The 23,323-nt window shown below is 36.3% G+C and overlaps 1 protein-coding gene across 6 annotated transcripts in view; it reads right to left on the reverse strand.

The window, feature by feature from the left end:
• fhod3a (formin homology 2 domain containing 3a) overlaps window positions 1-23,323 on the reverse strand; it is a 240,149-nt gene that overhangs the window by 44,443 nt on the left and 172,383 nt on the right. For 2 of the 6 annotated variants that reach the window (XM_069195145.1, XM_069195144.1), the window contains exons 9-16: window positions 23,058-23,201; window positions 21,841-22,091; window positions 10,923-11,021; window positions 9,055-9,483; window positions 7,901-7,978; window positions 5,526-5,651; window positions 2,968-3,102; window positions 1,793-1,843 (exon numbers count right to left, since the gene is read on the reverse strand). In XM_069195145.1, coding sequence (XP_069051246.1) covers window positions 1,793-1,843; window positions 2,968-3,102; window positions 5,526-5,651; window positions 7,901-7,978; window positions 9,055-9,483; window positions 10,923-11,021; window positions 21,841-22,091; window positions 23,058-23,201 — 1,313 coding nt within the window. Of the gene's footprint in view, window positions 1-1,792; window positions 1,844-2,967; window positions 3,103-5,525; window positions 5,652-7,900; window positions 7,979-9,054; window positions 9,484-10,922; window positions 11,022-20,910; window positions 21,001-21,840; window positions 22,092-23,057; window positions 23,202-23,323 lie in introns of all 6 variants that reach the window. The other 4 variants (XM_069195146.1, XM_015356989.2, XM_015356990.2 and 1 more) reach the window with 4 other exon arrangements.

Here is a 23,323-nt window from a genome sequence, read left to right on the forward strand (position 1 = left end):
AATATTTCCAGGCACAGTGAGTGTTCGACTAAGCAATATATCAAGAATTGTTTAAAATGCAGCATCCTTTTAATCTGAGACAAAAAGATGGGAATGAAACATTTTCCAGTGAGGAACAAACATTGATGTGATACATTTTAACCTGAAAACAATTATTCAATTATAAGACTTGGATTTAGGTAGGGATTTAATACCACCCACAGCTACAGATTCCTGCATAAGAATGTGGTTGCAGTGCTACACTGCTTTTTTTGTTCACCTGATAGAAAAATGAAAACAGTTGATTTTCATTGCATATTTAGAAAGTCATTTCAATATGAAAATAAATGAGTACAACTAGATGAGAAGATGTTTCCTCTGCATTTTGAAGAACACAATACTTATTTGCATTTTGGTTGCTTTTCCTAAGTGCTAACATATCTTAAAAGAGTAATATGGATGAAAAACATACAGTAGGTGCATTTATGAGATTTACATTTAAGAAGGTCACTGCTGCAGATATACCCCAATCTGTAAGTTAAGTTAAGTAGATGTGATCGAGTGAGAATGGGCTTCTGTGGGGAGCCACTGTCTTGGCTCAAATTAGGCCCAATGCTGTGGCCTTCAGCCAAAATGGCTGCTGAAAGTAACAAGAAGCAGATGCTAAATTAGACACACCTGAGCTTTGATGGTGGGGCAATCGGAAGAGTGACTGGAATTCCACAGGAAGGAAAGGGGCTGATAGGATAGGCTCTAATGGAATTAGCCTTGCCCCTAAGTAATCGAGAGACCTATAAGAGTGTTGCCTGAGGAAGAGTTCAGTAGTGTAGGAAAAGTGCTTGTATCACAACAGAGAAAGAATAAGAGATCAAACTTGGTGGTGCTACTGTTTGGTATGGAGAAGGTGTCTCTGGACAAATGTGATCAGTCAGGAGAAAGGGTTGGGTCTCCTTAGATAGGAACGAGTTTCTCCTCAAGCTTGACTGGGACTCGGTGAGCTATGTAGCAGCCTGAGAAGATCTAGCAAAGTATGCTGTACAGTAATTCATTGCAGCTCTACAGTTTATAGTATAGGGGGATAGTTTATCTGATAGGCCCAATGGTGAAGAGATGTTCTGTCTTTGACCAGCTGTGGGTTGCTGGGACAGGGACAGACAGGCCTGTACCTAGATGAGGGACTGCCTGGCAAGGTAGAAACATCATCAGGCTACAGATGAGAGAACAACAGAAGTTTTAATACTGCAGAAAGAAGATATTCTAATGAATACACTGTCATAGTAGCTGTAGATGGTTAAATGAGCTAAGAGAGTTTGGATGACCTTGAAACTGTGTGACCTTGGAGTTCTAAGAGTTGGCTGCCAAGGAGTAAGCTAGAATAAAAGCCCTTTTGCCCAGTGTAGATCTCATGGATTAAATTATAGACATCACACCAAGATATCACCCTGAGAGAGTGATGAGAGTAATTGCACAAGAACTGTGAGAAAAGGTCTGAATGAAGGAGGTGTTCGATCAGTGTTCCCCAAAATGGCGTGATCTATGATCCTGCAGGGATTTAGGTTACAGTTCCAAAGTAAGGGCAGGTTCCCAAAAATGCCAAAAAGGTAATGGGACAATGCTGGTGTAGGTCATGTGTTGTAACATCATTATAGATAAAGAGCTGGGGGAGCTCAAGAACTTCCAAATACTTTCCTACAAATTAATAATTAGCTAGACTTCTCTTAAAATATACTTTGTTGGTGTTATTATAGAGGTTTCAAGCTTGCATGCTTGCATTAAGAAAGGATCAGCAAGAATGTTTCTGAAATATACATACCTCTCCTCCCTGGCTTGCCTCTGTTCCTCCCTTTTATCCACATAGTCCCGACTGCCACAAAAAAAGAGTTGAAGATAAAAGATGAAAGACTAAAAACGTTATTACACAGACCTACGTTTATACCATATCAAGTAACAACAAACTGACCCTAAATATATATCGTGGATTTGTTTTTTTGGCAAAACAATGTGTAAAACATTTTTATTTAGTGATTTCTTTAGCATCCTCACTTTAATAAAAAATAGATTATTGTATAAAACTGCTTTGATACTGTTGCTGGTTCAAAGCATTAGGAGGCTCACGACACCAAATTATTTTTTAATATTATTATTAGGGGCTACCAGATATATCTCACATGGGTTACTGTAGAGCAGATGACCTAATGAAGAGGAGGGGAGTAAATGCTGCAGGACTTGAGATTAGCAGCTGGCTTCCTCAGTTGGACCTCTACCCCAGTTGGCATTAGAACTGTAAGCACTGCAAACCCAGTTCACTGTTTCCAGGTAACAATATTTCTTCGAAAGACATACACAAGGTGGTTTCTTAAGTGAAAGTTGTTAAGGTGTCTGGGAACAATATGAAATAAGTAAAAATCTCCACTGCTTATGTGAACTGGCAGTGGGTAAGGGGCTCGATTCCAATGATCAATGTCATGTGGCCAAGAAAACAAATTGCTGCTGTCAGGGATTATTCTCAAAAGGACAAATATGCTAATATTTTGGGGATCCCGAAAGCTCATAATTAAAACAATTATTAAATAAAACCCTGGTTCAATTCTTCAAAGTCAGTTTTTAGTGACCAGGGGTCTCCAAACTTTCATTCCATCCGAGCTTTCAATTTTAATTGAAGTGACCATTGACTTGGCCTACCCAAAATGACTGTATTCCCATGCCAACATCAAGTATTGAAAGGGCTCTTTAAGCCCTTCAGTGACTTTAATTAAAATCTCCTGCATGTGAACCTCAAGGACCACATCTGAAGAATTTAACTCTACTGTTTAATATGGAACCTGGAATCATATTAATTAGATACAGTATTTTATACATTTTACAAGGTAATTCTTGTTACCTAATACGTTACGTAAGTGAAATATTATTATCTCAATAAGAAATAAGAAAGAAGTGTATCTGCTGTTGATCTATGATATTAAGTAGACCTCTGTTTTTCATTCTTACTTGAATCTGTTCCTCTCCTCACGCTCTATCCTCAGTAACCTCTCTTCTCTCTCCTGTCGTCGCCTCTCCCTTTCAGCTGCCAGAGATTCCTGGTGCTGTCGGTAGGAAGAGGTCAGCAGTCCCCCAAGAGCTGGTCTACAAACCAACAATAAAAACTGAAATTGGCTCCAAAACAGTTCAACATGATACTTTGGCCTCAAGTCTTTCCAATAAGTTTATAGCAAATCCCAGCTAAAAGAAATACAGTTTAACAGCAAAACTGGAACCCACTTTACAGTTCTTTGCTGACTTGACTATGTTTTGGCCTTAACAGGCCTTCCATTCTCATCACATAACTGAGAAACATAACTGAGTTGTTCCACTGCGTTTATGTCATCGATTATATTTAACTTATAAAAAATATTTTATCATGTTTAATTACTGTAAAATGTAGTTTGCCGTGTGTGTGGTGTTTCTTTACTGTCCTATATGCTGTCTTTTTTTACTGATCATCACAAAAACCAAAACAAGATGTCTTCTGCAGCTATATTCAAAAGAATAAACTCTATCATTAAACATTTGTTTTTTCCAGTTTGAGATTTAGCAACAAATGGCTCAGTGGTAATTTATTTTTATAGTATTTTAATACAAGGAGATTACTTTTCAACCTGTGTTTTATTCAAGGCCAAAGAACAGGTACAAAACAGCAGTGTTTGCACACTAATGCACTAGTATGGAGCCAGCGGACAGTGTTCTGTAGGAGATATCATCTGATGAAACTAGAGGCCCTTATTGCTAGGTCATTAAGGATTTCATGGCACCTTTCTTAATAGTAATTAAGTTAACCTCGATTGCACTTTACTTCTGCTTGTGTACTTACTTAACCTGGCTCCCCTAAATTTCCTCCTTTTTTCCATTAAATAAACAATTTACAGTCCTAAACCTTTTTTGGTGTGTACTGTGTTGCTGGCACTAATTGGGTGTTATACTTCAGTACTGGATGAAGTGGGTACTCTATACTCACAATTCAGATGTAATACACTGTAAAGCACTATTTGAATGCAACCAGTTATTATTACATAAAATGTTAATCCATTTTGAACTATAAAATTAAAATATTTGTTATTAATATAGTTGTTAGGGGAACTCTTCATTTGCAACAGGTGTTCAAATGGCCTTGTGAAACAAGTTAAATGCTTGTTGAGTGTGCTTGTTGGAAATTTGTTTCACAGTACATGAGTTTTTCATTTTTTTTAGCCTGCTTTGTGCTGCAAACTGTTAATTTCATATGGAATCAGTCAGCATCAATAGGATTGTAGCTAGCTTGTTAAACCTAGCTTATTTACTCATTTAACTCTTTATTGTTTCTTGTATGCTTTTTTCTAACAGAATATGAGACCAAAATATTATTTCAATATATTTTAAATAACGTAGTAAATATAAGATGTACTGTATGTGACTGAAGACTGCTTCATAGATACCTTCTTGTTTCTCTCAAATAGAACATCTTTATGTTCTTGAGCATGTTCTTAAATTTTTATTTTTGCTTAATTTTTTCATTTTCGTTAGATTTTTTAATAGAAATTAGTGATTTATTACGGAATATCAATAAATATAACAGGGAGATGGATAGTAACCTGAAAAGGATATGTCCTACGAGTATCACAAGAAGACCTTGTGATAGCAATGAAAATGATGTAAGAGCTTTACACCTATTGGGGCACATTATTCAATATAAAAGAAAAAAAACATCTGAATCATATTAGAACTGTTATACATGGATAGAATTAAAAAAAAAAGTTATGGATGGCCAGTTTTAACACTTTATCTTTCCCTGTCAAGAAACATTTCTTTTGATGATTACTCATTTGGTATTTTCTTGCATATGGAGCAGTAGGAGTTTAAGACTTTGTTTCCCAACAAAATGTCATTTTGCATCTCCCAACAGCTACTGCTGTGCATCCACCTAACATAATTACTTTTCAAAATGAGCAAAGCATGCACAAAACTGATAACAGACCAGAACATATGAACTTTTCTTAATGGGTTTGTACATTTGCTTACATTAACATCTCTAGATCGCCTCTATTCTATTATTTTTTTTTCATTCTACTGTAGTACTAGGGGTACTACAATGGGTAGGATTAATATTACTCATTTGTTCTGGGAAGGGTACCTTTAACATTTTTTTAGCATCTGTGCTGAAACAAGGCAAAGATTACAATTGCAAAATTGTACAAATGGAAATATATAATTTGCAAAGTATAACAATTTACAGTGATCATGTGAAACATGTACCGATAACTAAGAAATTAGCATAATATGTAGAAATGTTACAGATGCAGTGAAACCTCAAATTGACCTTGGCCTATGCTTGGATGTGCGTGGTTAGAGATGCCCATCCTCCATATGGGTGATACAAAGATTTGTCTGTCTGTGTTTTCATTTTTATAACTGACTCCCATAACAGATTGGTATAGTACCAATACTACTAATGGAATATACAGTAGTACTGCAGAACACCTGTTCATAACTCCTTGTTGGCTCAGCTCAAAGGCTTGGGAAAGACTATAACAAACCTTTCTGTCTTGGTCTCTGGAGAAGGTGATACAGAGGCCCCATAGCGGGTAGTGGGAGTGGAGGGTGCACTCAGAGCAGTGAAACTCCTGCCAGCAGAGTAAGGACTGTTTCCATAGGTGCCAGGTCTATAGACAGACAGGAAAAAGGGTCAGTGACAAACCACACACAACAGACACCCAACAACTACTGTACAAAAATCTCAGTCACAGCATCACACTTAAAGTACTAGTCACAAAAAAAGAGTTAAAATCATAGGAAAAATCATCATAGGATTTCTGAATTATCTATCAAAAATGTAAAATTGTTAACAAAAATAATGAAACAGCAGAATGATATGCAAGCAATGCAACCATTGGTCTGTGTCACAAACACATAATAGATCAAGCTTTTGGAGAAATATGTTTTTTATTTAGTTTGACTAAGTGTTTCACTGCATTTTTATGTTGTATGCATTCACAAATGAAGCCACGGGGATCTGCAATTAAATATGCATTCAAGATGTGCTAAAACAAGCTGGAAATCATTGCCCAATTCAAAGAAGTTCCCCAAAATAACCCGGACTCGACAATTGACATGACACTAACATGAAATGGAGTATGTTTGCATTTCATATCAGCAAGAAAAATTGAACCATTTCAAAGCACGGCTAAAAATGAAGTTACATGGTAATGTTTTCATCAGCATCTGTAAAGGTTAATCACTTCCTTCCTAATTTCTTTTAAATACTTCAACAGGTTAAAAAGCTCCCTACTGCAGTTAACTCATACCTTTGTCCAAAACCATCATTATGTTCTTAATGTTTGTAAATGTAGATACAGTATGAATTTATAACTTTTAAGATGGTTGGTTTGTAACATGGGTTAAAAACTGCTATTGCCCCCTGGAGCAAAGTACTCAAAATGCTTAGTGCAAATGTAAGCTCATTTTAATAACAGTCTCAAGAAAACCATTAACTAAACAGTGCTTAACAATTAGGGATGGTACAAAATATTTTCAGTAAGAGTCCATATCTTACCAGTGTTTTCTGGGAAATTAAAGTTTTAAAATCTCTGTCAAAGCAATATATTTTCTCATTGGTATGTTAAAGATTATACTACTTTGCAACTGTAGGCAGGGATGTCACAAAAATGTTTTTTTTCTATATTATTACAACTATATGAGACAACTCCCACTGAGAACAGCTCAACAGCAGACAGTGAATGCCCTGTGAATTCAGAGATAAATGAACACAGATGCCAAAAGGCTGACAAAAGCTTCTGCAGGTGTTGCATAGTTAGAATTAATGCCAAAATCCTGTCTTCTTCCAAATCAACTTTGCTTTGCTCTGGTTAGTACTGGGTTTAGATGCTAGTTGTTAATACACAGAATAAGCATTACAACAATCTACTGTTAGAAATTAAATTAAACCAGTTGCTGTTCAGCCCATTTCAGCACCCCAACATCCAGGACTGGGTAGGTTAGAAGAACAATCATCAGTCTCATATTAGTTTATGGGACAAAGATTTACAACAAGATAGCAGTTGATACATTTAAAAAGTATAACGGATGGAGCAAGACACCTTCTGCTGCTTACTATAGGGGTTTATGATTAGTGATTTATTACTGACATGCAATCAATCTACAGCAAATGGCACTTTATTAATACATTAATATTTTCCCATTTTAAAAGTTTGATGTCCACCATGAAGCTATTTGTTTGTGCTCTGACTGCAAGACTAGAGGACCTAGTAATAATCTTCTTGTATTAAATACAAGGCTGACGCATCTGTTACAGAGAGAATCACTAGCTTTTAGACACCAGACTTTCAACTGTGGTCTCTGATGAATGATATACTGTTGACTTTCCCACCTAACCAATAGTGCACTGTGGCTCACCATTGGTTAGGGCACAGCAAGGACTCATGGACATGGCCAAGTAAAATTTCCTATAGTGTCTGTTCTTGGCTACAGTAATGAACAGACAGTAGCCTTCCAAAGAATACATTATTGTACTTCCTCGGTTGTTTATATTACCAACATGTTATTTCCAGTCTTAAATCTTAACTCATGCATTGTGTTTCTTGTAAGGTGGGAAGGGCACGACCCTCTGGTTTGTCCTTTGACCTCTTCTTTTCAAATGTTCTTTTTTAAATGCCACTTTTATGGAAGTGTGTATACAGTGCAGCTTTTCACATTTTTCTAGGAAAAGGGTGTTTTCTCCAACTTCCAGTTTTGCAAAAATAAATCTTCACTATAGGATCAAACAAGAGTAGACTATAAATTGTTGTTACCACAATCCTCGAGTGGCATTCAGAATATACGATAGTCAATATCCAGGACCACTGAAACTAAACTGTAATGAACATTAACTAGTCATTCAGTGAAGGTAACCTACCTTCCAGAGGTGTAAGACCTGGCTGAATATGAATCATAGGAATCCAAATTTTTGCTTGCGTATGAAGCATCTGCCTGACTGTGAAGATGAGACAGAGAAAGAAAATGGGAAAAAGAAAATACATGCACCACAGGAGGAGGAGACAAAGAACATACAAAAGAAACCCTAAACGGCACTACTGTACATAAAAAGGAATCACGTTGTAGGCCATTTTTACTAATTGTTGCATTAGTACTGTTAAGGAAAAGTGGTGTGAAATCTCAAACAGGACTATGACAGAATCTGCTAGAAGTAGTTAATTGAAAACTATCTTCTCTGGGTTTGAATCAAGCTTCTAAATCATACACAGGCAATACTTCAATAAAGCCACATTTTAAGAACAACACAGAGTTAATGTCGTATTAGACTGTCCGGTCTCAAGAAGCATGCATCCTGAATTTGATCAAATATGACCAGATGCGTCATATCTTAAACTGATACTGACAATAATAAGAAGTAGAATTTATCTCCATGATCCTTTGAAAAAAAATGTCTTTACCATCATTAAACATGACACAAAAACAGCTGTATTTAGTTCATTTTAAACTGGTCCCTGGTTGATTAGAAGTAAAATTGATGCAAGGAAAGATGTCATGTCCAAACAGTGTCTATGATGGAAAAAAAAACAGTTTTTTCAGTTTGCTCAATTTTTATAGGTGCTTTGATGGCTAACCAGCATTTGAACTATCCTTTCATTTTTTTTTAAACTAGAAAGTTCCTCACAACCACAATGAAAGGCAGATGAGCAATAAACTACAGGAGGGCCCTCAGGGTTGTAAAATGGAAAATTTAGCTTGCCAGCTGCTGGCTTAAAGAAATTATACCTCCCCACTAGTATTTGGCAGAGGTATTCTGAACCCTAAAAATAAAAAGTGCATTCCATTAGAAAGAGAAAGGGAGAGAGAGGTGCAGTACCTGTTTCAAGAGTTCATAACCCTTTAGAACTGCACTTCCATAACAATATCCACTCAGTTATCTCAAGTTAGTTAAACACCCATGTTAAGTGCTTCCCTAAGAAACAAAAAACAGCAGTGCCCATGTGGATTTCTGGAAGTATTAAAGACATTTTGTTTACTTTTTAGGTATTAGTGTCAATGGCTAACTTTAGCATCTACCTGAGGCACCTCATTGCTTCAGCCTCTGTGTCTTTGACTGTAGAAGGAGAAGGCTCGTCAAAGTCATATGAGAAAAGATGGAATGGGGAATGAGGAAGGTATGGCAGCTTCTCCACTGTTGGAGATACAGTTGGGGTGATGTTTGCCGAGGAACCCTGGGAACCAGATCTGGATGAGGTGCTGGTTGTGATGGCAGGCAACTTCCGGTTGACTAACAACGAAGCAAGGACGGAGGGTTGTGGAGACAGGTAGGATGAATCAGGGAGATCGGGAGTCTCAGTGGCCGAAGGTGGTGGGCTCTTGGCTGGAGGGCTAGTGGGAAATTTCTCCTCTGCAGTGGTTGGAATGAAGTTGACTATGTATTTACAAGGCGAACATGAGCTACCAGCTTGTTCTATGCTGTCAATCACAGGAACTGTCGAAACATTGCTGAAATGGGAGATGGAAGGAAGAACAGGATACATGGGGGCAAGGTAGTGAGCGACCAAGAAATTGCTGATGAGAGCACAAAATAATATGGTTTTGACCTGTAACACATTTGAAATCAAGACCCATTCCCGTGTGCCATTGGCAGAGCTGGCACAATAAGAAGTAGCTAAATCAAACACTCTTGAATATAATTTCGAATATGCTGGAACATAAAAACACTGTGTCTACACTGTGATCAATAAAGTATATCCCAATAAAAATGCCAACAGTATTGTATAACGAAAACCACAGAAAACCTGTCAAGCCAGCTGAACATTACAAACAGGACTAGTACAGAGATACATTTCTGTTTTGTAAAGAAAAATATAAAAGCTTTTTGCTGTGCTCAATCTTCTATTGTTTGTCTACCTGTATAAATTACACTGACCTAGGGACATCAGTTGCATCTTACTGGTGCATTATTACTAATTTTCATTAACATTTACAATAATTTTGACAAAAGAAGACTCAGTCATAACAATAGTTAGAAAAATAAAGTAAGCAACTGATTTTAGAGATTGTCTAATAGTTCATAAAGCTAATTTAATTCTAAAATAGTTGGACAAGGCTAGTTCTTCTCAGCCCCAAAACTTAAAAGTAGATAGTTACAGCCAAGATTAATAAATGACAACACATTACGCTTGTACACATGAACACAAGGCTATAACACTGATTAAAGATTGAAGAACTCAAGAGACATTTATTTTATACAACAATGCTGTTCCCCCAGTGCATGTGGTCTGGTTTAAAATAGCTACCTCTTGCCAAAATCTGAACTCTTAAAAAAATCTATTTACAGAAAACAATTTGTAAACTTGTACAAATGTAACTGGAAAGGCTCTGAGGCCAAATCTGTCAACAGTAGAGCAGCTGACATTACAATAGGGCCTCAGTGGAGACTAACGCTTTAGGAATAACCTTATTTTCACCTTAGTTCCCAGTCTCACACTGTAAGATATAAGATAGCACTGTACTGTATGTGCTGTTTGGTGGCACATACAAAATACAGTGTCTGACATAAAAAACAGCTTCACTTAATTTAATTTGCTAACTGTCACAGCAAACATGAAAGGGAAAAACAGTATTTAGTGCTGGAAGGATGGAGTGAATGGAATTATGTTTAGAAAAATGAAACAATGGAGATGCATACAGTACAAGTAAAATGAGGAGGGGAGAGGTGAGCAAAATGTGAAACCAGATATAGTGCCATTACGTTATGTACAAACTACAGGACAAATGAGACCGAACATAGCTATTACAGAATAAGGACATTCATCAGAATGTTATCTGGATTGGTTTGAAGGTAAAATACACAAGGGAAAAGGGACTGCCAGTCTGGGTGTGAGGGAGTGGGAAGGTTGGGCTAGGAATTCTTTCACAGGGACTTTTCATCCTAGTACCTGACAGTAACCTGCCTAGAGGGCTCCTCCCCCTCATCCTCAGTATTAGGCTCTGTGATAGGGTGTTCCTCTTCTTCTTCCTCCTCATATTCCTCCTCTCTGTAGCAAAAGGAGGAAGGACGAACAGAGGGGACAGGGGAGACAGAAACCATGCAAGACAGCATGAAAACAGACACCATGAAGAGACATTGAAAATAAAGACAAAACAGACAGAACAAAACCTAGAAAATGCTTAAGACAGGACTAGGCCGTAGACCCTTCAGAAAAAGCAATGAAATATTTGAATAATTACACTGAAATAAATCAGAGAAAATATACATTTGAACATACTAGAATATACTGAATAAATTTCATGTGGTCAGAAATACAGGAATTGTATTGATAAAGTTTGTGCCCACTTTATCAGTATAACATAACATATGGGATATCAGTATGTCTTTCTCTTGAAGGTCTTCAAAACTGAACTATCTGGTTTTCAGCAGTGAAGAGCATGTTTTTCAGAAAGTTCTACCTTCAAGTATGGGTAGTTAACAGGAGACTTAAATTGACATTTAATAAAAATAATAAAACTATGTCCAAAGTTCTTTATTTGTAAGTGAAATTGCAGCAGATTCTAATCGGAGCAGCACAGAAACCTCTTTGTGCATCCTAAAAGCAGGAGAGGCTTCCTGAATAGGATATTCACCACTCTGTGGCACTGTCACATGGAAGGTATGTAATTTCCATTGGCCTGCTCCTGGAGGCTACCTAGTAAGTCCCCAAAGACATGGGTAGCTGGGATCTCTAACCCTGGTCCTGGAGATCCCCAATCCAGCAAGCTTTGTAGATCACCTTTAAATCACCAATTTATATAACTATTGCATTGTGATCAATCAACAAGTGAAATTTAAATTCTATCATTTAGAGATCATTTAGGACTAAAGTTTAAGTAATCTTCAGCCCTCAACCACAGGTCTCTTAAATGAATAGATTACTTGCTTGTTTCATAAATAGTTAACATGTGTTGCCAACTTCTGTGACCCATAAGGCTGAATTATGGTTTTCCAGAAGACCCCCTGATGTGGATAGTTCATTTAATGTATAATGGTTTCACTAATTATATAATTGGGTAGTGACTTAGAGTGCACATTCTCGCATGAGTTTTATCAGTGGAGTTTCTTTTGGGTAGCATGACATGGGGATCTTTGTACATGAAAAATCAATTTCAACACAGATACAATACAAATGTATAGGCCTTTACTCACACTTTGCTCAAAACAAATATTCCTGGGGATGGTCTAGCCAGATGTTATCACTGTACCAACACAAAACACACTCTTGAGCCTTACCAACACAAACCTAATGTACCCCTGAAAATAACCACCTCTTTGTTTCCCTTGTGACACACACTTACAGTACAGTATGTATGCAAACAAAACCCATGTGAGAATGTGCACATAAATTCAATACCCAATTATATAATTAGGGAAACCATTACACACCACTTGAACAATCTACATGTCTTTGAGGCTCCTACTGGCAGGCCCATAGAAATTACAAACCTTCCACATTGGACAAACAGCTACAACATGTAATACAGCAATGTAATATTAATTGACACCTGAAGAAGGCTCCACGGCCGAAACCTTGTGTTTTGTTTCTTCTCTTTTCAGTATGGAATAAACATATTACTTGTTCCAATGTTATATTAATGTTCATAGTATGTCAACTGTAACTCTACTTCCAATCTGATAACATTTAAAGAAAGAAAAAGATATGATAGACAATTGAGCAGATACAAGTACACCTTGTACTATAAATGCATGCACAAACTGTATACAGTACATGTATAATATGATGGGGAAGACAGACGAGGGGATTGTTGGAGGCTCAAATGCAACTACAAATGTCTCCATCTACACACTTACATCGTGATTCTGCAGTTAGTTCATATTTCAGTGATTCTGATTTTGAACGATAAAGATAGAATTTTACATTGTGACCGCCATGGGTCAAACCAGATGCAGGCAGGCTCCCTTCATCCAGCTCTTTCACTCGGCCAATGCCACTAATAAGTGTCTATGAGATTTTGTCAGAAGGTCTGCTCCATACCAGGAGCCATTTTAATGACAAGTTAGCAGTTTACTGTGGTGATTTCCACAGCAATCTCACACACAAATCTCACCAGTTTCACAAATCATTCTGACAGCTTTGACTGATCCCCACAGCTATAGCATTTGCCATTTCTCCCCCAAAGCAGATGGCATGTCCCAGTTCCTGACCAATTTCAGATGACAGAATATGATTAACTTTATTTTTTATAATTTAACAACTTCGAAAAAATCTTAGCATCACGGGGCATGGTTTTTTAAATGTGTTTATGCCATAACCCTAGAAGGGTATTCAAAAGAAAGGAAAATAAAAATTTGATTAATACCAGAGACATGGTTCAATAAAGTATGTTGAAAAGGAAAATCAAAACCTAGTCTCAATGAAAACATCTTTGAAAAGAATAAAGAATTTCACTGAGTCCATCTATTATTCTGAAAAATGCAATCATACAAGCATTTGAATACTTGAACATCCATTTAAATTTAATGTACAAAAGACTGCATATTAAAATGAGGTATGCAGAATGTATAAGGAATATTATGTTATGCATAGGAATGTATTTTTTTATTAGTAACTAGTTCCTGTAGCATATGTCAAAACACCATATTAAAGTAGTCAATAAAAATATATTTTCCTCTAATGGTGGTCATAATAAGGTCTACATTATTTCCACTTGCTGACCAGCTGTTATCTCAAAATACCTACAGAAAGTTGTCGGGGGAACAGCCAGTCAGAGAAGAGACTTAGAGTCATCAGTAAATGTGACTATCACCACAATTAGCCCGTGTTCTATTTCTGAATGGTGGCTGTCAAGCACTATCTAAAGCTTCTGCTTTTCATTAATGATATTAAAATGCTGTGCTTCAAGGGGGGCTAACTTCCTGTCATGGGTAAAAAAGTCCCGTTGTATCGAAGACGCAGACACGCATTTGACTGATCAAATTTTTACAGCCCTTGGGGCTAGGTAATGTTGAGTTTCTGAGATATAGCTTTCTTTCAGAGGTTTTCACATAACCCACAAAGAATTATCCCCATTTGTCCTTTATTTTATAACAGTGTTTCAGTTTGTTATAAAATATGCATGTGTGTCAATGTGACTTATTAACATTTCTATCATATTAACTTCAGCCAATACTTGACATTTATTTTAGCATGGGCATAGAAAGTTAGGGCACACAATAACTGATATATGTTCATTATTCGGGAATAAGAATAAAAGTAATTGGCTAAATAAAGTATAATCTATAAATCTTTTTATGCAGTGTAAAACATTAATTAGGAAATATATCCTAAGGTCAAATTTGGAATCAAAGCACTGGATTTAAAAGCACACATATGCAGGGAGACAAATACCTCTGTATATTATAGTGTAGGCATTAAGGTACAAAATACAGTTAATTATAACTAAATTCAAAAAGTATTTACTTATGAAATCATTTTGAAACATCAAGAGAATCAAAAACAAACAGAACAGCAACAAGTTAAGAAAGAAGACTACATAGCGACATTTAGAACTCACTTACAATAAAGTTACTGATTTATTTTATGCACTTACACTTTAAAGCTCCGGTTATACATATACCTGGGATTTATGGCTTAATAAATAGCTGGATTCACAGAGATAAACAGTAATCTGAGAACTGGAAGCTATAAATGTAGAAAGACAAATAGGTGCATACAGTGCACAGATAAAAACAGAGAGGACACATGGTGGGGAATGCTCTGGGAAAAATTCAGTCACTTAAATAGTAACCCTTCAGAATTTTTCAAATGCATTTCAACCACGGTTCCAGGACATCTACTATTTAGGCAGATCTGGAACCAATTTGCGATCTCTAAATTCTACTGTAAGTCTAATGTTGGTGTAAAAATTCTTACATTAAAGCTCCTCTACTCTGAATAAATACTTATGACTCAGTTCACTAGTTTGGTGTCATACCTTGTTTCAGCAAGATACAGGGGCTCCCAGATATATAGTACTTCAGAGTTAGGGAGCAGAATACCTAATAAAATATCTAATAAAAAACAATATCTAAGAATGATATGATAAAAGATTATAGCAAGTTCCTCTCTTTCTCTTTTTGCATTTCCTCTCCACCCAACTCCACCTTTGGAGCTACACCTTGGTTAATTCTTGACTCTGAATGGGAGTCCTAACTTGCAGTTGGTCTTATTTTTCTGTACAAATGCATCTGTGTGGATGGTACCATAGTGTTTCAAATGTATTAATAATCCTGGGCCTACAGAAAGAACCACAAAAAGAATAGGCAAATTAAATCATTAGAATTACTATTAGAATTGAACATGTAGGCAGGGTTTATGTTTAAGTATATTATTTGTACAACTAAGTACCACAAGAATAAGTATTTTAAACAACTTGGCAAATACACAGAAATGCGTACTGTATGCCAGAAAAAAATATTGTTTTAATAACCATGCCTAAAGACTGCAACATTCGGGGGGGAAAAAGCCTGTCATACTTAACAGTTTCTCAAATACTGTGTGGTAAAAATAAATACCAAGTGAAACTGTTCCTAAAGCGCTGGAACCACTCTGTTATACCTTTTTAGACTACACATTATTCAACAGTTCTGAGGTGGTGGTTCAATTGAAACACAGACACCTGAGTATATAGAGGTTTCCTATAGTGGTACTGTGAAGAGAGCAAAACATCATGGTGTAAATTCCAAATGAACACTGCTTATAGGTAAAGTTTTTTGAACAACAAGAAAAAAGAAATCGTCTCCAGGTTGTCATCAAACTGACTTTGCAACGATGCAGCAACAGAAGGAAGTTATTATGACAGTTCCTGAATCACTATAGCTTCTTAGAAACTTCTGGGATTAAACACTTCCTAGTGAAACTTAACAGCTTTTTTGGCTGAGTCAGACATGTTTGAAGAAACTTCAAAAAGGAAAAGCACACATCCAATGTTAATGAAGTACTGTCCAATGGAAATTGACTAAAATCAATTAAAAACACAGATCACATACTCAGCTTCATTATACATTATTATATTGTCAACATTTTGGCACAAAAATACTTTTTCAGGACATACAGACTTGGCTCAACATAGGGCTTATATCACCCAATAATAATTAATGAGAAGCATACCATGTGAGCAACAGACATTCCGATGAGCACATCCCAGCTGAACAAAAAAATAGTTAATAATTGAATTTCAATTGTAATATAAACAAACACCATATAAAATACACATTTTATTTTGAAAACACATCACAAACTGTGTATAAATCAACTAATATGTTTTGTTTTCAACATATGTTTAGCATAAAAAATATTATACTGATAACAATCACTTCTAATATTTAAATAGGCTACCAGTCTCAAAAAAGCAAACAAAGTTATGGAACAAAACACGTTGCTCTTGCTGAAAGAAGATGCGTTTCGACTTGTCTGTTTAGTACTTTTACCTATGAAGTCTTAGAATATTTTTTAAAACAGAATCTGGGGTGATAACCTCAGGGTTAAACCTAGTGGCTTGACTAAATTCCCCAAAAATCCAGGTCCTAAATTTCCCACTGACTGGTGAGCAAATGTATTACATCTCCACCTGATCTGCCATGTTGTGGGATTTCTGGTGCATTTCTTTTCATGAACAGCTAACGTCAGGTCCAGCCATAACATTTCAAAAGGGTTTGGCTCAGGACTTTAACTAGGACAATCCAAAATGTGAAATTTCTGCTATGTTGTTGTAGATCTGCTTATATGGTTAGGATCACTGTCTTGCTGCATGACCTAATTTTGCTTAGCTTAAGAAGATTACATGGATACCCTGATATTTTCCTCCATATTTTGCTTCTACAACACTAAATTAATGGCTCAGTAAATGATGGCAAGCTGTCTGGGCCCAAACACAGCAAAGCATCTCCAAACCATGTTACTCCCACCACTATGCTGGACTGTCAAGATGAGGTTCTTCTGTTGGAAGGTAATGTTTAGTTTTCACCAAATGTACAGATACAGTACTATGTAGTGCCAACTAAGTCTCGCATATATCAAAAAAACACCGGGCAATCCACAAGACCACCATAAGAACATTCTTTGGACAGAATAGTCAAAATCTGAAGCAAGCTGTTCATGCAATGAAACTTTCATACTGCATGTCACCAACTTAACAGTTCTGTGAGGGTAAATAGGCCAAAATTAATAAAAGACGGTAACAGGAAATGTCTAGCTGATACCGTTGCTGCTGTAGGAGATGCCACCAATTCCTCTCACAAAAGAGTTCATCTGCTTATTCACACAAGGATATTTATTGTTGGATCATTTAATTAAATTAACCAATTTTCATTAAACAAATGTGTCTCTAGTCTTTGTGTTATACATTTAATCAGGTTATCTACATGTTTTATGACAACCTACATTAATATCTAATGATGTTTTAGGTAAACATATTCACATGCTCTGAAAATTAACCTTGTAACACTATCTGCTCTTCTACAAATCCTGTTTGGTCAGTTATCTCTAAACTTGGTAGGTATTATTTTAGTGATTCCAATACAGCAAAACAGGGTACCTGTTTAACACAGGTTGGCTTTCTCATCACAATTTTGTTATCTTGTCAAATACATCACTTTTAAAAAAATTAACAGCCAATGAGTTTTAAATTTGGTATCGTTCTACTTTCGCCTTAGCTTATTCACCGTTTGCTCACACTATTAAAGTAAATGTGCAGGAACTTGCTTGGCAGCTTTCTAAACTATTTTGTTTTCTAGTTAAGAGTATAATTTGTAAGATCACAAATTCAAATGATTACCAATTCATTCAATGAGTAGGACATTTGGATATTTACTGCTTCATGCTAGATATTCTTGCTAAAGTTCCAGTCCACTGATAGTCAAGGAAGGTAAAGAAACTTACATTCAAACTTACAATTACAATTCAATATTGTCCAGGTGTATCAATGATCAATATCATATTAAGTCATGGCAAAGAGGAACCTTGTATCTGTTTAATTATTTCTACTAACTATCAAGTTGGATAAAATGCACTAGGTGTTTCATAAAATTAACTTACACAATTGTTTTTCTTCCACTGTTTAAAACAGGTTAAAAGAAATTCCTAAACATGAATGCAAAATCACTCCATTGAAATTATTAATCTAAATGAACAGGTATTTCCTTTATCTCTTTCTCTGATTAGACCATTAATTAGACCATTAACAATAGAAGAGTGAAAGTTATTTAACTAACCAGACCAACACTTTATACAGTACTGATGTAACTTGTTTACAGGCAAATTGAAATATTATTATATACTTATTAGGAGATGTGATTATCCATATTTAAAGGACAATTATTATAGGGCAGAAGTGTGGAGTACTGAATTACACTCTGCCCCGGATTGTTGTATAGAATGTTCAAATCCAAGAAGGGTCATTGCTGTACCTTTAAACAAGTCACTTTAAGTAATAACTAAATTCTGATAAGTTCTGAAAAATGTAAATTAATGTATCATTTTGTTGTGAAATTGTAAGCTGATATTGATCCCCTTGTTAAGAAAGTTAGTCTCCGCATCTTATTAAATTATGGCATGGCAATTTAAGGATAAAATTAATTTGCAATAAATGAAAGCAACAATTTTAGATTTTACCTAAAAGGTCATGATGTAAAACAGTTCTGATAAATGCAGATTTCCCCAAAATGCTCTGAACATGCTTTACTTAAGTTACATTTTTAGAATTGTTATGAGTAGAGCATATTGCACGTTTTAACATTACGAATTGTAACCTCAAATACCATTATTGCTTAAAGGAATCTGTTAGCTTACCATTTGACATCCTGAGAGGCTCAATCTTTTGTTAACACATCCAGAATCAGACAACCACATGAGTAAAAACATGGAGTGTCCCTCTCCTGTGGCAATTCTAACTGTCCTGTTACAGCCTCTGCTCTCTGCAGTGAAGACCAGAAACTGTATTCCCCTATTTTCACCTGCTGCTGTCTCTCCTCTATTCAGCTGTGCACATAAATACACAGCGACTCATCTCCTGAAGCTACTCCTGTATCCCCCCTCTTCCACAAAAATAAACTCAAACTTAAGGCATTTCTGAAAGTCTACAACCACTTTCACAAAAGGGAAACTGTGGCATTTCAATTTACAAAAACTTTTGTTATGGTTTCCTGTTTCCTTTCATTCCTTCACTATGTTTTACTTCACTTTGCATTGACTATTATGATATATTATAATAGGTGGTTAAATGGAATGTTTAACTGTTAAATCACGGTTGACTCACTTTCCAGTATGGCAATGTAAAGACATGTTAAACCCTCTGGAAACCATAGTAAAAGTAATGTATGCTAAGCTACGTCAATGGTAAAATACCATGGTAAATAATATGACAACCCTTCATAAAGTCTGCATCATACTTTTAAGATATATCATAGCAGGTTATGTCAGGTGACGTCTTTATAACAACCAGACAGCTGCATTGCCTACTGCTTAGATTTAGTAACAAAATTTTTGTTCCTCTTCAAAGTTGATAAAATACCACAGACAACACTGTTTCCTGCTTAGAAATTCTGTGCATTTAATAATGTCTCCACTTCCCAGCTTATTAGCCTGTTCCAGGCTGGCTGAGTGCCTAACTGCGGAAAGACTACCACAAATTCTTAACAGAAGAATTAAACTCCATTATAAGGGAGAATGACTCCAAAAACATCATTAGCAGGATTTCTGGATTTTCAGCGGGCAAGAGAACTGAAAACAAGAAGGATGTAACACCCTTAGGAAAACATTTATCTACTACTGAATGTGTTTCATGCCAGAGTGTTACCACCAACCCATTTTTTTCAAATTCACAGAACTAATAATGCAGCATATTCCATCAAAACAGTTTTTACAATTAGTGCTTACACCATAGTATATCTCTCCTCAAGTTTAGAGCCACCTCTGGTAAAAACATTTTAGAAAACCAAGTTAGAACACTTCATTCTAAAAGTAAAGGAGAACAGCAGTATGAAAATTGTAAGTAAAATAGTTGACAAAATAAAGAACAGAGATACATGTAATTCTGTCCATATCTCCTTCAGAAATGAGCAATAGCAGTAGTTTTTAATGGTGCTTCAGTTTATAGTAGTGGCTTCCATGTGGAATATAGACTTTAAGATTTATATTTAAATATGTGCAGACCTTTCCTAATTATCTATTACTCAAGAAATTGAAGTTTAAATTCCATTATTTGTCTGTATGCAGACCTCGATTAATTTACCAGACAGTGGAGCTTTCTGAACACTCCTTAAGTGCAAGAAGATTAAGACAATACAATCTTTCCCCAGGCTGCCTTTTTTAAAATAAAAATCAATTTATCTTATGTGAATACTCACTAGATAAGAGCATGGTTTGCTACTTGACCTTTACAGTAATAATGAATAATGAGCAATGAAACTTAACAGGAAAAGTGTTTTCTGCTATTTTCTGTTGAATGTACCTTGTCAGTGTAATATATTATGTCTTGCATTTGTAGTATTGCATGTTCTATAGGTATCCCTAGGTATCAATAAATCAATATGAGTGTATGGATAAGGATAAATATTGTTAATAGTGAATTACAGGATGAATCTTATGATCATAAAGATGAATGAAAAATCAAATGCCCTGCGGCAGTTGATCAAATCTGGTCAATCCTGTTGTGAAAACATGAAGATGAAGACAGTCACTGTGGAAAAATCTAGCTAAGGAAAATTGTTTTTGACAACAGCTGAAAGATCTGCCTTACACCACACTATTAATTAAAGACTCTTCTTTAACATAGTGGAGAGCTACAGTCAAGTCAACCCAGTTTCAGAGCTGGACACAGAGGCATGTCCATGGCACAATGCAGAGCCATGCTTTGCGTACAAGCTTCACATCACTTCACAACACTTGAACTTACATTGGCCACGGTGCAAAATCAGCCTCAAACATGCTTTCATTGTCAAACCGCCCATCACCCTGGAAGCCCACATGGCTCTCAGGTTTCCAACTACAGAAGGTGAACATTGAAGACAGATAGGAAGAGTGGGAAAGAATGGATGAAGAAGGTATTAAGGAGGTGAGGAGCGATGAAGGTGTCTGGTTTGGAGGAACAGTCATGAGATCATGGTAACAGCTGGATATATCAGGGGATTGGTGGTAGGACAAAACAATTTTTCTTAAAGTAGATTTTCTGCTTTCCTCTACATGTGATTCATGCTCCTAATGTTTTATATAAGTATAATACATCAGATCAGGACAACTCATCTGGCAGGCAATCCAATCCATTCTATTTAGTATATTTAACCTGATAATACTCAATTAATAATTAAGCCACAGGAAATTGTCTGATGGAGTAGAATTGAGGGACCACAGGTTGAGTAGATTTGCTTTATATTATTCCCCAAATTGTGTCTATTACAGTGTGATAAATTGTTTAAAAAAAATCTCAATCCAGGCATTAATCAACACAACAAATCCAAAATAACGGGAATTATCACTTATAATAAAAGTCATCTCAGGATCAACAAACCAATCTGATGATTCCTCTACTCTCAGGTTACTGACAGAAACTGCAGTTCAGCTCAAACGGTTTACTTGTTATGACTAGTACAATGCAGTTTCCACTCATGCAGCTAAATGCAATCAGGATTCTGTTTCTAAAACAGAACTACTAACACCCTGAGATTATTAGATTTAAATCCTTTTGTACAATATTTAAAGAGCCATAAATCCGAGCTCTGTGCCTTTGGTAAAGGAGAGGTGAAGCATTACAGGAGGGGTTATCTCAAGTTTGCGTGAAGATGGGCGACTTTAATAACATGCAGTCTGAAGGCCATCGCTTACTCACTTTTCACTGAGGTCCTCGATCCTCTGCCCGCTGAAGGGCGTGAAGCCGCCGGAGGAGGTGCTGTAGGGGCTGCTAGGGCTGGCGGGGGCGGATGTGGGCCCCTTAGTGTTTTGGATGGAATGTCTCCGACTCCTCCGGCGCTCCAGGCCCCGCCGCTCGTTCGTGCCTCCCAGACTGGCTCGCCGACGATCCTTGCGTCCCGTTGGAGGGGGCTGGCTATCGTCGTCGCCATCCTCGTGCCTTAGTGTCATCTGGAACAAAATTTCCATTTAAAAAAGTTATGAGCAGACTTATCAACGGCTAACCTAACCACAACTTTCAAATATTGTAATACCTTCGGTTTTGCTTAAAATAACACTCCTAAAACATCCTTATGTTACAACCAGGCATAACCAAGTTTTTTTGCACTTTATTTCTTGTTGTTAGTAAATTACTTAGATTCATGGACAGAGAGTATTCCAGCTCATCTCTCAAATACTTGAGGCAAATACTTTCATTTCTTAATTCTTTTTAGAGATTGATGTGGCAGATGAATTGCTCCATTACCATCATACAGTCCAAGGTCCTACTGCTAAATAGGTCAACACCAGGGGAATCAGAGTCAGAAGATTCTTGATCGTTTTATTTAATAGCACTAAATATTTTTTCAAATTCACATACACAACTAATTTCGTGTATATAATGAACGCTGAAAGATAACTGAAAATACACAGCTATCACATTCGATTATTTCTTCCACCAATCTGATTTACATATCTCTTTTTTAGAATTTTAAACTTTTGTTTTCTGTCAAGTGATTCTTCTGTCAATCTTTTCATCTTCTCCTGTGAACCTGTAAAATGGCTAAAAAAAATTAAAAGCATTTTTTTCATAACAAAGTTAAAAAAGTAATTCCGTTAATCCAAAAAGTTAATAAAATTAATTTTGATTTGATTTAGATTAAGAGATTCGTTACTTACAAATATTATAAAGGTGAGAGCATTACAATACAGGTCATGGAGTAACCAAAAAAGTAAAAATAAAGGCATCAAGTACCTACAGTATGTCTGAGCTGCACCAAGTACTTCTGAGATCGATGCAGGGATGAGAGAGCTAAGATTACTGTGCCAGGCTAATCTGTTTGAACTTGTTATACATGCTGCAGTAGCTTTTAAGGCATTGCCAAGACAACACACTGAAGATTCACGTTTGCAGCCCTTGCTGAAATCAAGAATTACCTCATAAATATTAAATTGTTCCACGAGATCCAGGTCGGTGCCTTTCTTATTCAAGTGTCTCTGTGCAATTGCTTCAATGCCTTGCTCTTCCAGACAGTCTACCACATCATAGAAAGAATCCTGATCTGGCAGGCCAGCTAGTGTCTGCAAATTCAAAACAGAAATGAGTTTCGGCACATCCCCTTAAAGGCACAAAAACCTACTTTTGGCACTACTTTCAGCCATGCTTTAGCAGTGAAACAAACTATCCCATCATAGTTACATAT

This window comes from Lepisosteus oculatus, chromosome 10 (assembly GCF_040954835.1).
Source record: "Lepisosteus oculatus isolate fLepOcu1 chromosome 10, fLepOcu1.hap2, whole genome shotgun sequence".
Classification (NCBI taxonomy): Eukaryota; Metazoa; Chordata; class Actinopteri; order Semionotiformes; family Lepisosteidae; genus Lepisosteus; species Lepisosteus oculatus.